The sequence below is a fragment of the Callithrix jacchus genome, chromosome 9 (genome assembly GCF_049354715.1).
Source record: "Callithrix jacchus isolate 240 chromosome 9, calJac240_pri, whole genome shotgun sequence".
NCBI classification, from domain to species: domain Eukaryota; kingdom Metazoa; phylum Chordata; class Mammalia; order Primates; family Cebidae; genus Callithrix; species Callithrix jacchus.
In genome coordinates this window covers 101,774,136-101,790,774 of record NC_133510.1, presented here as the reverse complement: position 1 = coordinate 101,790,774, position 16,639 = coordinate 101,774,136, and the positions used below count along the sequence as shown (strand labels likewise).

General features: G+C 40.9%; 1 protein-coding gene across 3 annotated transcripts in view; it reads right to left on the bottom strand.

Annotated features, from left to right (window-relative positions):
- Positions 1-16,639, bottom strand: part of APAF1 (apoptotic peptidase activating factor 1) — a 98,496-nt gene that overhangs the window by 37,884 nt on the left and 43,973 nt on the right. For all 3 annotated transcript variants that reach the window (XM_035258502.3, XM_035258504.3, XM_035258505.3), the window contains 2 exons: positions 8,028-8,189; positions 5,385-5,513 (listed from right to left, as the gene is read on the bottom strand). In XM_035258502.3, the coding sequence (XP_035114393.1) occupies positions 5,385-5,513; positions 8,028-8,189 (291 nt within the window). The remainder of the gene's footprint in view (positions 1-5,384; positions 5,514-8,027; positions 8,190-16,639) is intronic.

Sequence of the window (16,639 nt, the reverse complement as noted above, 5' to 3'; positions counted from 1 at the left end):
TAGCCTCCCACTTTATCTCCCAATCAGCACCCGACATAAGAAAGAAACTAAAGAAAGCAGAAGAGGGGCCAGAGACTCCCATCCAAGACCTGGTAAAAATGGCCTTTAAAGTATTCAATGCCAGGGAAGATGCGGCTGAGGCTGCCCGCCAAACTCGCATGAAGCAGAAGGCTGCTCTCCAGACCCAAGCCCTAGTGGCGGCTCTAAGGCCGGCAGGGAACCAGAAGCCCAAGGCCGAAACCCATGCCCCTCCAGGGGCATGTTTCAAATGTGGAAAGGAAGGACACTGGTCCCGAGCCTGTCCACAACCACGGCCACCAACTAAGCCTTGCCCTATCTGTCGGCTCCCGGGACATTGGAAGTCAGACTGCCCCAGCTTCCCCAGGGTGCCGGTTCCTCAAAACAGACACACTGGCGTTACGCAGCCGGCGGTCACCCTCAGTAGGGAGGAGCCTGCTTGCCAGGAGCCGACCTCCGAGGGAGCTCCGTTCCCCAGTCTACTAGGGCTGCTAGATGACTAGCGGGGCCCTGGCTTTCCGACTCCGGTTACCCTCGCCGAGCCTAGGGTCACAAGACATGGGGGCTACCTACTCCGCACTTCCTTCTTATTCTGGCCATCTCACCCCTTCCCAGGTCTTAGTCATGGGAATCGATGGGACCCCGAGTATCCCCTATCAAACCCCACCACTCATGTGCTCATATAACTCCACTCCCTTCACCCACTCCTTTTTAGTAATCCCCACCTGCCCAGTTCCCCTTCTGGGGTGAGACATCCTTTCAAAGCTGAAGGCCGTCATAACCTTCCCCACTGCCAGCCCACACAGCCTTTTTCTCCTAGCCCTCAATACTCTGCCTCAGAACTCCAGACCCTCCAGTCTACCCCCGGGGTACAGTTCAAGGATGACTGGGCCTTCAAGCATAACCTCCTCATCCTCCCTGAAAAGCAAAGGTACCAGATAATCCAAGACATCCATAATTCACTCCACATTGGGCCTAAAGCCTTATACCAGTTCCTCCACCCACTTTTTCACCCCCACCACCTCCTCAATACCATACAGGAAGTCCAGTCCTCATGTACTGTCTGCGTGAAAACTAATTCCCAGAGTTCCTGTCATCCCCGGCGCCAGCTTCATCAGCTACGCAGGTTCCTACCTGGCCAAGACTGGCAAATTGATTTCACCCATATGCCAAAGCACAAACAGTACCGGTATCTGCTAACCATTGTTGACACTTTTTCAGGCTGGATTGAAGCTTACCCCACAGCCTCTGAGTCTGCCGGGACAGTAGCCACTCATCTCATTCAAGACATCATCCCACGCTTTGGACTCCCAGCTACCATACAGTCAGACAACGGCCCAGCCTTTATCTCCAAAGTCACTAATGCCGTTTCTACCTCTCTAGGAATTCAGTAGAAGCTACATGCTGCCTACCATCCTCAGTCCTCTGGTAAGGTGGAACGGGCCAATGGCCTAATAAAGGAGCATCTGACTAAGCTCATGCTTGAGCTCCGCCAATCCTGGGTAACCTTAATTCCTATCACCCTCACCAGGGTAAGAGCAGGCCCCCGGGGCCCATCACAGCTTAGCCCATTTGAGCTGCTGTATGGTTGCCCCTTCCTACTTTCAACTCCCCCACCGCCAGAGACTACTCCTCTAGACAGCTACCTCCCCTACTTTACTCTCCTTCGCAGCCTTCTCCGAGAACACGCCAACGCTTCTCTTCCCCAACCCACCCAGCCATCTGAAAATACACAGAAAGTCCTCCCGGTAACCCTAGTCCCTCGACTCACTATATATTCCCCAGCCGAATTCCAGATGCTGCAAACTCCCCATCGCCGCACCCGACAAGCTGCCTTCCTACCCATTGCCGTTGGTGTCTCCCTTGCTGGTTCAGCACTTGCAGCAGGATTAGGAGGAGGGGCACTAGTCCACTCTCACCTGGCCATAGCCCGACTGACCTCACAACTCCAAGCGGCTATTAATGACTCTACTGAGTCTTTAGCATCACTCCAATGACAGATCACCTCAGTTGCCCAAGTTGCCTTGCAGAACCGAAGAGCCCTGGACCTGCTCACTGCTGAACGAGGAGGGACCTGTATCTTCCTACAAGAAGAGTGCTGTTACTACATCAATGAATCCGGCCTAGTAGAAACCCGAATCGAGAGCCTCCAGAAACTCAAAACTAACCTACAGAGTCAGAAGTTCTCGGCTGAAGCCACGGCGTGGTGGTCTTCCTCTATGTATACCCTCTTGTCCCCATTGCTTGGGCCCCTAGTAGCTGTTTGCCTAATCTTACTTATTGCTCCTTGCTTTCTACAGTTCCTATAGCGGCGCTTTCAAGAACTGACTCGAGTCACCATCCACCAGATGCTGCTCCAACCCTACCCTGAACGAGTGCAAGAAACAGACCTCTCCCCGAACATCCAGGCTCGTTAAGAAAAGAGACCTCTTCAGAACCCCCATCGACCCTTGTCAGCAGGAAGTAGCTAGAGAGACAACCGACGCCCCTGACCCCCTCTTTTTCTTTTCTTTAAGGAGTCGGGAATGTTTGGAAAACTCTGCCCCTACCGCAAAATCTCTCTCTCTTTCCCTCCCCCACAAAGAGGCTCCCTTATCTCTCACTTTACATACCGGCCCTAGCCCTCCCGCCGCCCAGCTTCCCGCCCAGCAGTTCAAACTGACCAACAGTTGCCCACCACCTCGGCTTTTGGCTTCCCCACCCCCCAGCCCTTCAGCCCCCTATAAAACAACCCTGCCCCTCTGAGCGGCGCGGCTATTCTCCTCTTCCTCCCGGCTGGTCCGCCCGGAGGCTCTTTCCTCTCAATAAAGCCTGAACTTAAGGAATTTCCTCTAGCCTGCGGTCCGGTTTTTTCCGAACGAGCTCAGTCTTCCCGCAGAGGGTAGGTCGGACAATGATGACAAATCTCCAGGTTATATTGTTATCAGGAAAAAAAGCAAAGTGCAAAGAGTATATATTATACAGTACTATCTTTTATATGAGATAGAAAAATATGTACCAGAACATATAGAAGGATACAGATACTGATATATATGCATATAGATACCTGCTTATACCTGCAAGAAATATTGGACAGTGAAGCCAAAAACAAAATAGTTACATATTGGGTCAAAGAAGGAGGGAAAGAAAGGTGAAGGGAAACGGATGAAAGCAAGACTTCTCTGAATATAACTCATTATAAAACTTTGACTTTAGAATCATGCAAATATTTTATCGCTTTAAAAAATCAATCCAAAAAATAATAGGATGAACATAAGCAGCTTCCATATTCAATTATTTTCCACTAACACTGTCATCTAACCTTCATTTCAACTGACTGTTGAAGAACCTACAATAAATGAACACAATAATTGTAACATGTACACATTTCTCTTGTTATTCATGCTTATTACCATGTCTACCAGCAGCCTGGTATTTTGTCCTGGGTTCTGCTATAAATTATTCTAATATAGTCAAGTCTAATGAAGTACCATATGTGACTGAGTTCCTCTCATTATACTTTAAATTACAGACCTACTTTATCATCTCAGAACTAGCATGGACAAAACAAGTACCTCATCATAGGCCCAGTGACTGGTTTTCATTCAGTGAGTTCTATGGTTATAAACTAATTATATGAAATTTTATCTGTCTTATCTCTACAGTCCAAGCTTGGACACCCAGAACTAAAGGCCAAAAATGAAAGTGGTTCCACAGCCAAAAATCTCTCTTGAGAAACTGGAAATTTCCTTTGAGAATCCTCCCCTCTCTTACCACTTTGTTCTCCCCATCTCTTTCCGATCATTTCTTTGTCACTCAGAGCCTCCAGAACTGAGTCCCTTCATTTCAAGAAGGAAGACACTGTTTCATTGTTTCCTACAGATTGCTAAGGATGGTAGAGAGTAAGGACTTTAGAAGTGGCATTAAAGGCTGAAAGAGGGGTTGCTACTTTACTGTTTCTAAAAATCCTAACCAACACTCCCATGTTTACCTTGAGGTTTAAACATGTAAGGTTTAAGATCTCCTAGCAGATCTGAACCCAATTAATCTCAGCACTTTGGGAGGCTGAGGCAGGTAGATCACTTGAGGTCAAGAGTTCAAGACCAGCCTGGTCAACATGGTGAAACCCCATCTACTAAAAATACCAAAAAAATTAGCCAGGCATGGGCCAGGCATGGTGGCTCACACCTGTAATCCCAGCACTTTGGGAGGCTGAGGCAGGCAGATCACGAGGTCAGGAGATTGAGACCATCCTGGTCAACATGGTGAAACCCCATTTCTACCAAAAATAGTTAGGCATGGTGGTAGGCACTTGTAGTCCCATCTACTCGGGAGGCTGAGGCAGGAGAATCACTTGAACCAGGGAGTCGGAGGTTGCAGTGAGCCGAGATCATGCCACTCACCACTAAACTCCAGACTGGTGACAGACCAAGACTCTGTCTCAAAAAATAAAAAAAAATTAGCCAGGCGTGCTGATGGGTACCTGTAATCCCAGCTACTTAGAAGGCTAAGGCAAGAGAATAGCTTGAACCCAGAAGGTGGAGGTTGCAGAGGTTGCAAAGCAAAACAAAACAAAACATTTCCAATTCAAAGCCTCTGCCCAAGAAAACAATGCCCACAGGACCCTACTTCTTCCTGCCATTTTAGACCAGGACTAGAACTTTTTCATACTCCCTGCCTCTGTGTACATGGGAAGGTTCTCAGCAGGGAACTTCTTCAGTATTACATGCATTGCTGCACTTAGAATTAGGAGAAGCCTATGGAGCTCATGCCCTCACTCTCACCTGTTCCTCCATGTTGAAGGGCTATAGCTTAGAAACTCACCCACAATACCTTCACAGTAATGGGCGAGGCTGGCAAACTCACTAAAATTTGCTAAATAAGCACAGAACACCAAAGAAGTGCTTATAGTAATCACAGCTCCCTTGATGAAGGGCCTGTAAACCAAGTGAACTTCCCTATTTTCCAGATAAAGGCCCAAACCCATCTTCGTGGAACTGTGATCTCAAGGGGTTTCAAACAACCTAGTGGTAAAAACCAACCTAAGGAATGAAAACTAAGAAAACTTGGAAAAACTAATCCATCTCTAGTCACAGTGATACACTTGTAATTCCAGCATTTTGGGAGGCCATGGAGGGAGTATTGTTTGAGACCAAGAGTTCAAGACAAGCCTGGGCAACATAGTGAGACCCCCATCTCTATTAAAAAACAAAAATAAAAAAGCACTAATCCATCCTTGAAGGAAAAAATATATATATACTACTTTATGAAAAAATTAATACAACAATTCACTAGGTGGAATTCTTCCAGGGCAAGCTAGGTATACACTCGGAACATCCTTTTATCTCTAGAAACCCAGACTTCACAGAATAAATTCAACTACTCACCTCTACACAGTACTGGGACAAAGCCACCACTGCCAAATGGTTTTGGGGGGAGAAGTCACAGTACTGGATGGTGCTGTGATGGCCCATGAGGATTTCTCCCAATAGGTCACTGGTATAAATGTCAAAAAGCTGTGAACATAAATAAAGATATCTATGAAGGTAAAATATTTTAAGATATAAGATATACTAATATGCTCCCATTTCAAATATAAAAGTTCTGAAAAAAAATGACAATTACTGATAACTGGCATAATTATTGGCAGTCATAAACAAAATATGGATCAGTATACATATACTTTAAATACACTGCTGATCTTAAAACATATTTTCTGTAAGGGAAAATTCATCATAGATGAGCTCTCAAGCTAGCCTAAAGAGAAATAAAAGCTTTGTGAATAAATGAATAGACTGGCCCAATTAACATACAGAGTAGTTCTCCAATTGCTTGTTTATTCAAAAGAGAAAATGAATACTCATAAATAAAGATGATCAAAATAATATAGCGCAGAAGTTTGCTCAAATGAAATTAGCTCATTCATTTCTATTTCTTGCTAGAACTACCAAATTGCTCCATTATAATTAAGGATTTTCCTGTTTTTGAACCCCAAAAAGCTACTTTCGAGTAATCCAAATTTCTTCAATTTTTTTTTTTTTTTTTTTTTTGAGACAGAGTCTTGCTCTGTTACCCAGGCTGTAGTGCAGTAGCACAATCTCAGCTCATGGCATCCTCCGCTGCCCAGGTTCAAGTGATTCCTCTGCCTCAGCCTCCTTAGTAACTGGGACTACAGGCATGCGCCACCTCTCATTAGAACAGACCTCTTAAAATCTTTTTAAAAAACTATCTTTTGCTCAACATCATTGGTAATTGGGAAAATGCAAATCAAATCTACAAGGAGAAACCACTTCAAACCTACTTGGATGGCTCTAATTTTAAAAATGAACAGTTAACAAATTTTATCAAGATATGGAGAAATTGGAACCCTCATACATTGCTAGTGGGAATATAAAATGGTGCAGCTGCTGTGGAAAAATCTAGTGGTTACTCAGAAAGCTAAATAAGGAATTACCATATGACCCAGCAATTCCAATCCTGGGTATAAATACAAGGCTCAAACAGATACTTGTACAGCATTATTCACAATTGCCAAAAGATAGAAACAAATCAAGTGTCCATCAACAAATGAATGGATAAACAAAATGTGATATATACATACAATGGAATATTATTCATTCATAAGAAGGAATATAGTTCTGATAAATGCTACAACATGAACCTTGAAAATATTTCCCTCATTGAAATGATTCAGACACAAAAGGACTGATATTATATGATTCCACGTATACGAAATACCTAGATTAGGCAAATTCACAGATTACATTAGAGGTTACCAAGGTCTAACCAGAGAGGGGAAACAGGACTTATTACTTCATGTTTACACAGTTTCTGTTTAGGGTAATGAAAAAGTTTTGGAAATATATAGTGGTGATGGTTACCCAGCATTGTGAATGTAATTAATGCCATTGAAATGTAGGTTTAAAAACAGTTAAAATGGCAAATTTTACATTATATGCATTTTACCACAATAAAAAAGTTTTAATCTTCAACTCTTGCAAATGCAGTGGTTTCTTTTTTGTTCTTACAGATTTTAAAAACTTAAGATAAAAAGAGATATTTTTTCCTCTTAGTTTCTTGCTAAAGGGGTACAAACCCAGAAGCAACTAACGTCCAAGGATTGCAGCACTAGATCAGTAACAATCATATGTATGATCCCTCAGTGAGTTTTTATATAACCATATTCTATATTTCAATTATGCTCTTTAAAAAGGTAATATCCCTTATTATTATTCAGTCTTCTGAAATTACTATTAGACCAGAATGTAACTGAGCCATAAATCAGAAGATCTGGCTCTCCTAAACACAATGTAACTCTGAACAAATTATTTGGCTCCTCTGAACCTCATTTGCCTCGTTATTATCATAGGGCTACTGTAACCCACTGCCTCTTGGATACTTACATCAAAAGAAATTATACTGAGAGTACTCTGAACATCACAGATATAAGCTACTATTAGATGTGGGAAAGAAAAGAAAGGTATTTTCTTATTTACTTTTTTTCATATTTTCCTCAATTACTTTATAAAAATCTCACAATCTTGTTCAGTTGTTGATGAGCATTTCTATCAAAGTCACCAAATCATAAAATTTTAGGTGTAAGAAAGTACTTTGAAAAATCTCCTAAACCAATGTAATCAAAATTGAAGGAAAAAAAGGAGTGATATAGAAAACATTCCATGTTTTAAATACATTTTAAATACATTTGAGGAACACTGGATTCAACAGCATAAATTGTACGATACAACTTCCTGGGGCCCCGAACATGTTAGTTCACAACGTGTGCCTCTAATATGGGAAAGCAATATAAAACATATTTCCCAAACTGTGTAACCATGGAGACTTTTCCTCACAAGGCCATTCTTATCTCATGGAGCACAGTTCCAAAGAACCATGACAGGTTAGGAAGACTGCCCAAAATCACACAGCTAGACTTTATTTTTATGAATAAACATTGTAAAATGCAAAAATAAACAGAAGTTTCAATTTTCTTTAAATCAGACTAAAGTTGGCTTTTTAAAAGTACTTACGAAGATTTTATTTTTCGCTGCCACCATTATCCTTGCACCATCAGCAGACCATGAACAACACTTCACTATCACTTCCATATCCTCTTGAAGGTCCTCTGAATTTAGGAAGAACTGTTTCACATTAATGCTTTTCCTCTCATTTGCTGATGTCACATCCCAAAGCTTCAAATTAAAGTAATAAAAAAGTAATAAAAAGTCTGTTATACTCTAAAATCACACCTCTAGAATTCTGAATTAAATGCCACATAAACTTACTCACGTCACCTGATGAATTATTTTTACCTATGCATGACTTTTTGTAAGGCTTTTAAATTAAGATATCCAGTTTCATTATCACGTTCTTAAAAAGAAAAAATTAGAAGCACTGCCCAAAATGCAAAACATAAAATTAAATAAAAAGAAAGAGTCTTGCATGGTGTGGAAGCTAAAGATTAGATGTTGACAGTAAGGACACAAGTGGAAGAAAGGTGGTGGTGAGATGAAGAGACTCACAACTTGCCACTGCTGCCCTCTGCTGTGCCAGAAATGAAGTGTGCTTCACAAAACTACCACATCCACCACAGGAAGACTACACAGGACCCAGTCCAAGTCAGGTCATCACCTAGCACAGCATTCAGAGACATAAGGAAGTCTCTGAAAACAGGGACAAGCAAGACTCCTTGTGTGCTTGGCAGGGCTAGATAGGGCTATAAAACTAACTGGATCCTGAGGAATGAGATACAAAATACTGTAAACTTCACTCGCTAGTAGGACCACTTGAATAGCACAAAAGATAAAAGCCTTTAAGAAGATCCACCTTCACTCCTTTGGGCTGTGAGCAGTGTCTCAGCCTCACAGAGTGATAATGACTGTCATGCCCAAACCAAAGGTTGGCCATGGAGAAGGATAAGGGTGGGGGGAGAAAGCTGCTCCTCAGGCTTTAAGTCAGCTTCCAAAGCACAACTCCCAGGTAAAACCTAATTTGTCTGTCCAGGTACATTTTCAAATCTCTCTTGAATAAAAAGAAGTATTATATATACTAGGAAACATGGCCAAAACCAAAACTTTTCTCCTTGCAACAACTGTAGATAATCTGGGTAATGCAAAAGAGACAGCAGGTATTAAAACAGCCTTCCCTGACACTAAAGAGAAAAAAAAAAAAAAAACATAAATGCCTAAAGCTTCAGTTACATCATCTAGAATATATGAGAAGCTAGTTTCCCTACTAATATGTAAATCAGACTGGGTACAGTGGCTCATACCTATAATCCCAGCATTTTGGGAAGCCAAGGTGGGAGGATCACTTGAGCCCAGGAGTCCAAGACCAGCCTGGGCAACATGGTAAGACCTCATCTGCTTTGTTTTTCTTTTTTTTTTTTTAATTTAAAAAAATTTTTAAAAACAAAATGAAAAGAAAAAGCAACTTGCCTGAATTTTAAAAAGAAAAAAAAGTAGCACAATCCAATTTGATTATACCTGCCTAAATTTCATGTTTCTGGCCCTGACTTCAGCTTCTATCCAAGCAGTGATGAAATCCCACATATTGAGAGACCACATAAACTAATACCAGCATTTCATTCTGAGCCAGTCACTGCACTATATCCAGGGTCCCTGTGCACTCCATGTCTTTGCATGCTTTAAATGGCAATTTTTAAATAGAACTCACATTTTAAAATAGTTCATTGACAGCAGGTACTGTTTTATAGGGTATCATGTTGATAAGCAGGCTTTTCAAGCGAGCCAGAAAAGCACATGCTTATCAACATGATACCCTATAAAACACTTAAAAAGTTTTAGAGCCATTTGCGGCAGAACATAATTTCACAGTTTTCATCCTCTCAAAAGGTAAAAGCTTTTAGGAGACCATGACCCTGAAATGTTGTTATCTAACATCACTTTGCAGGACCTCTACTTATTACCTGTCATTGTATCAGTGTGAAACGAGCCTATGATACTGACTTAATGGCACTGTGGGAAAGCCACCACAAACATGGGCAGTTCTCACCAAGAATGCAGTGGTGTCTGTCCCCTGCTGCGAGTGCTCTGTGCCCCACAACCACATTTTGATACTCACACATGAATAGAGAAATCAAAATCCTGTCCCTGTCAAATGAAGACTTTTTAAAAAGTGGCTTGGTTTGAAGAAGTCTTAGTTTGACTTGAAGTGACACAGCAAAAGTTTATCATCTTTAACATATTTATTAAACACTATGCTAGTCACTTTGAGACTATATAAATGAATCAGATACAGAGACTACCCTCAAGGAATTTACAGGACATTAAGGGAAGTAAGACAAGCACATAAATGACTCAAACACAAAATATATCTGGTGTCATTTGAGAGGAAAAGGTACAGCACAGTAGGAAGGCTGTATTCAAGCTGAGGGCTTGAGGGAACACTTTGTACAGGAGGTAGCCACCTCACTCTACTCCCTGAGATTAGCCTACCTTATTCCAACTTAAGACAGAATTTCAACATCAAAAAGACAGGGGAACACTCCAGGGCCTAAAGCCTATTTCAAGGGATCAGCATAAAGTAAAAAAATAGAAAACAAACACAATGAAAAAGAAGGACAAGCTCAATCTGGTTGTAGGATCAGGTGTGTGAACCCTTCCCCAGCAGAGTCCTTAACTGCTCTCAGAGCACCATCTTCATACTTAGCATTTTCATGGTTCATCTATTCACTTACGTTCTTCTCTACTTGATTCTGAACAGTCAGGCCAGAAAGTATACTTTTTTCTTTTTTAGTGTTTAAAATCCAAATTCCTAGTATAGTATCTGGCACACAGTACATATTCAATAAATACATTTTAAGTAAAAAGACTGATTACTCCCAGATGGATACAGTGGCTCACGCCTGTAAGCACCTTGGGAGGCTGAGGTGAGAGAATCACTTGAGCCCAGGAGTTCGAGACTAGCCTGGACAACATGGCAAAACCCCATCTCTAAAAACAAAGAAACAAAAAGAGAGATTACTCCCAAGTTTCAAGCACAGGCAAGTAGAGACAGTAGTGTTGCTGAAAGAAATAGGGTTCAGGGTTCAGGTGTTAAAGACGCAGAGAACACATACAGCTCTGCTATAGTTTAGAGATGGTTTATTTATCCCCACCCAAAGTCATGTTGAAATTTGATCCCCATTATGGCAGTGTTGAGAAGTGGGGCTTGGTGGGAGGTGTCTGGGTCATGGGGGTAGATCCCTCATAAATAGATGAATGTCTTCTAATGCCTTCCCACTGGGGTGAGTTCTCTGGGAATGGATTCTCAAGAGTGTGGGTTGTGGAAAACAGTCTGGCTTCCTAGATTTCACTATCTTCAATCTTCTCTTGCCATATAATCTCTTTGCACATGCCCACTTCCCTTCCCCTTTCCACCATGTGTGGAAGCAGCCTAAGGCCCTCATCAGGTGCAACTGTGCAACTGTGGAATTTTGAATCATGAGCCAAGTAAACCACTTTTCTTTATAAATTACCCAGTCTCAGTTATTGTGTTACAGCAAACAGAGAACAAAGACAATTTCCAAACTCTCCAAAAACTCAGGTAAACAATAGAAATGGGAATTTGTCTCTCTCGTCATAATTCACAAGGTGAAAGAAAATGGAGCAAGAGACAGCAGCAACAAAATTGTCAAAGTCTAGACAGCAGAAAGGCAAGTAATAGGCAGACTCCTAGAAATTAAATTCTGACCAGCAGTGGGGAAAACCAAGCAGCCCAATTACTCCACAGAACTCCAAAAAGACTCAGAAAGTGCTGGCACCCAGCACCTTCTGATAAAGGTGAAGCTAAGCCAAGAGGAATCTTAAAAAGTCCATTGAAATCTCCTCCTTCTACTCTGCAATCCAGGGAATCTATATCCCTACTCTGGCAGAATACAAGGCTATTCTATACCAACACAGTTGACAGAAGGGTCACCTGAAAACAAGGAAGTTAAGAGAAAGTCTATTTTCTCAATGTTGAGATCTCTGTCTAGATATCACCTCAGAACTGGCCAGTCATATCCTACAAATAGGAGATTAAAATTTTTTCTAGCCAGGCATGGTGGTACACACCTGTAGTCCCAGCTACTGAGGAGGCTAAGATGGGAGGATCACTTGAACCAAGGAGGTTGAGGCTACAGTGAGCTGCAATTACACCACTGCACTCCGGCACTCCAGCCTGTGTGACAGAGTAAGATCCTGTCTCAGAAAAAAAGGAGGGGAGGAGTGAGTGTGGTGGCTCATGCCTGTAATCCCAGCAGTTTGGGAGGCCAAGGCAAGCAGATCACCTGAGGTCCAGAGCTAAAGAATAGCCTAGTCAATACTGTGAAACCCTGTCTCTATTCAAAAATTAGCCAGGTGTGGTGGTGGGCACCTGTAATCCCAGTTACTCAGGAGGCTGAGGCAGGAGAACTGCTTGAGGCCAAAAGGCAGAGGTTGTAGTGAGCCAAGATCGTGCCACTGCACTCCAGCAAAAAGAATCCCTAGGTTGATGGCAGGAAGATCCCAGGATGGCAGCTGGACTCTGGGAATAGTATTACCATAACTGATCAGAATGGAGCAAGATAGAACCCTCCAAAAATGTCATTTCCAAGAAAAGCCTTATAAAATACCTGGTAAGTTTGAATCATTTAAGGAGCAAGTTAACAAGAAAGAGTTTGAAGATAAGCACATTAAAAAACTTAAGCAGGCCGGGAACGGTGGCTCACACCTGTAATCCCAGCACTTTGGGAGGCCGAGGCGGGTGGATCACCAGGTCAAGAGATCGAGACCATCCTGGTCAACATGGTGAAACCCCGTTTCTACTAAAAATACAAAAAATTAGCTGGGCATGGTGGCATGTGCCTGTAATCCCAGCTACTCAGGAGGCTGAGGCAGGAGAATTGCCTGAACCCAGGAGGCGGAGGTTGCGGTGAGCCAAGATCACGCCATTGCACTCCAGTTTGGGTAACAAGAGCGAAACTCCATCTCAAAAAAAAAACTTAAGCAAATGAAAAAACAAACTTATTACCCCCAGGAAAAACAGAAAGTGTTTAGTTACAACTAATTGTGATTAGTTACAATGATGTAAACCCTGAACACTGTTCCAATCAAAATCAATGTACAACAAACAGTTGGCCAGGCACAGTGGTTCATATCTGTAAGCCCAGAACTTTGGGAGGCAAAAGCCAAAGGATCACTTGAGGCCAGAAGCTTGAGACCAGCATGGACAACAAAGACCTTCTTTATGTTTAAGAAAAAAAAAACAGTAGCATTTCCGTACATCCATAAAATTCAAGCTGAGAGCCAAATCAAGAACACAATCACATTTACAACAGCCACCCATAAAAAATAAAATACCCAGGAATACATCTAACCAAGGAAGTGAAAGATCTCTACAAGGAGAACTACAAAATACCGCTGAAAGAAACCATACATGACACAAATAAATGGAAAAACATTCATGCTCATGCACTGGAAGAATCAATATCATTAACATGGCCATACTACCCAAAACAGTCTACAGGTCCAACACTGTATCAAACTACCAATGTTATTTATCACGGATCTAGAAAAAAAAATTCTAAAATTCATTTAGAATTAAAAAAAAAAAAAAGCATCCAAATAACCAAAGCAATCCTAAGCAAAAAGAATGAAGCCAGAGGCATCACATTACCGTACTTGAAACCATACTATGAGAATACAACAACCAAAACTGCATGGTACTGGTAGAAAAACAGACACATAGACCAATGGAGCAGGATAGAGAATCCAAAAATAAAGCTGCACACTCACAACTATCTGATCTTCAACTGAGTCAATAAAAATAAGCAATCAGGGAAAGACTCCCTCTTCAATAAATGGTGCTGGGATAACTGGCTGACCATTCACAAAAGAATGAAACTGCACCCTTATATTTCACCATATACAAAAATTAACCCAAGAGGGATTAGAGATTTAGATGTAAGACCTCAAGCTAAACCTAGCAAACATCATTCTGAATATGAACCTTGGCAAAGAATTCATGCCTAAGTCTTCAAAAGCAAATGCAACAGAATCAAAAATTGACAAGTGGGGCCTAATTAAATGAAAGAGCTTCTGGACAGAAAAAAAATTACCAACAGAGTAAACAGACACCTTATAGAATGGGAGAAAATATTCACAAACTATGCATCTGACCCAAAATCTGTAAGGAACTTAAACAATTCAACAAACAAAAACAACACGACTTAAAAGTGATCAATGGACATGAACAGACACTTCTTTACAAGCAGCCAACAAGCACATGAAAAAATGTTCCACATCACTAATCATCAGCAAAATGCAAATCAAAACCAGAGTGAGATATCACCATCTCACTCCAGTCAGAATGGTTATTATTAAAAAGTCAAAAAATGGCTAAGTATGGAGGCTCATGTCTGTAGTCCCAGTATTCTGGAAGCCTCAGGTGGGAGGATCACTTAAGCCCACAGTTTGAGAACAGCCTGGGCAACAGGGCACAACCCATCTCCATAAAATAAACAAATAAACAAAATATATATATGACCGTATACATGTATATATACTTATATATTTATGTATATTTGTATATGTTTATATATTTATATATATCATACATATATATGTGTGATAGATATAGATATAGATATAGATATAGAGTGTTTTTTTAGTCAAAAAATAAATGATGCCAGGGAGGTTGCAGAGAAAAGAGAACACTTATATACTGCTGGTAGGAATGTAAGTGTGTTCAGTGACTGTGTAAAGCAGTTTGGAGATTTTTCAAAGAACTTAAAATAGAACTGCCATTCAACCCAGCAATCCCATTACTGGGTATACACCCAAAGGAAAATAAATCATTCTACCAAAAAGACACATACACTTGTATATTCACTACAACATTATTCACAATAGCAAAGACATGGAATCAACCTAGGTGCCCATCAACAGAGGGTTAAATAAAAAAAATATGGTACATATACACCATGGGATACAACACAGCCATAAAAAATGAATAAAATCATGTTCTTTGTAGCAACATGGATGCAGTTGGAGGCCATTATCCAAAGCAAATTAATGCAGGAATAGAAAACCAAGTACCACATGTTCTTGCTTATAAGGAAGAGCTAAACATTGGGTGCACAAGGACATAAAAATAAGAACAATAAATGCCAGGGACTACTAGAGTTGGGGAGAGGGAAAATGAGGCACCTATTGGGTAGTATGCTACGTGGATGAAAGGACCAGTTGTATCCAAACCTCAGCAATAGCATCAAGCAATATACTCATGTAACAAAACTGCACATGTACCCACAAATCTAAATGGAAGTTGAAAATTTTTTTTAAATGATGAAACATAAAAAGTAGGTCATGTTTAACTCAGTTTGGAGCACAGTAACTCTGAGGCATGGTATGTTACTTAAGTGACAACAACTAGCAGACAGGAATGAAGGGCACAAGCACATAAATGAGAGCTGCAGATGACATATCTGAAAAGATGAGAGCTGAAGCCATGAGACTGAATGAACTGGGATGGAAGAGCGGTGATAGAGGTGGTAGCCAAGGTTAGATGCTGCAGGAACAGCTATATTTTAATGGTCAGGGTAAAGAGTTAACGAAGGGATCAGAGAGCTAAGAGGAGAAAGAATAAAACATTGATGTCAAATGAGAAGAGTTTAAAAAAAAAAAGAAAACCAGGTGGTCATTGGGGGTCTAACAAACAGTAATACAACAAAAATAGTAAGAATTAGATAAAGAAAAATATCAGATTTCACACTAATCCAGAGGGCCTTAGACAACAAAACAAAATTGAAACTGAAAATAAAACTGGATTTTTACATTCTTCAAGGAAATACAGGAAAGAAGAAACTAGAATAAAAAAGGGTTACGCAGTAAGTGGATAGTCGGGAAACAGAGGCAAGTAGAGATGACAAGCCCAGTCATGAAGGGAAAAAGAAAAACAGAATGACAATTTTCAAGAACAATACAATCAAGGAAGAATCAAAGGCTTTTCAGTTTTTGGTTTTATAAAGCTTGGAAAGGCCGAAGAACATTTGTAGACTATGGGAAATAATCCAAAAAAAGAAGAAAAATCTAAAGAAGGAACATAGAGAGGAAACAACTAATGAAGCAAGGTGCCAGGGAAAGAAGGAAAGGAAGACACACAAGGTACAGGTACAAGATTTTTTGGACACTGTTATGAGAAAAAACAGAGGGAGCAGAGGCTTTTTATGGCGATTTTTGAGGGGGCATACAATGGGGGACTCTTGGTGGACGGTTTTAATCCTTTGAATGCGTATAAGGTAAAATTATTGCCATAGAATAAAAGGGTTAGGGGCTTATGAACAGCAGAAAAGGACTAAAATAGGCAGTACAATGAAAAAGCAAAAAAGGGATGAACAGACTGTATACTCAGCAGCAAATAAGGCCGAGCTGGGCTGTACAACTTATATTTGTAGAACACATAAATGGCCTGGTTTTACAACTTTCTTGAACATTTGGCAACCTAATAATAATGGCAAAAATGCTAGGGATAATGTAGTCTTCCCAGAACTTGGAATTAGCAAAGAGGATAAGATACAAGAAAAACTTAAAACAGAAAATGCCTTCTAAGTCTTTCACTGGGTAAAAAACAAAAAATAATAGGCTGACAAAATGAAAAGAGGGCTGCCTAAACCCATCCA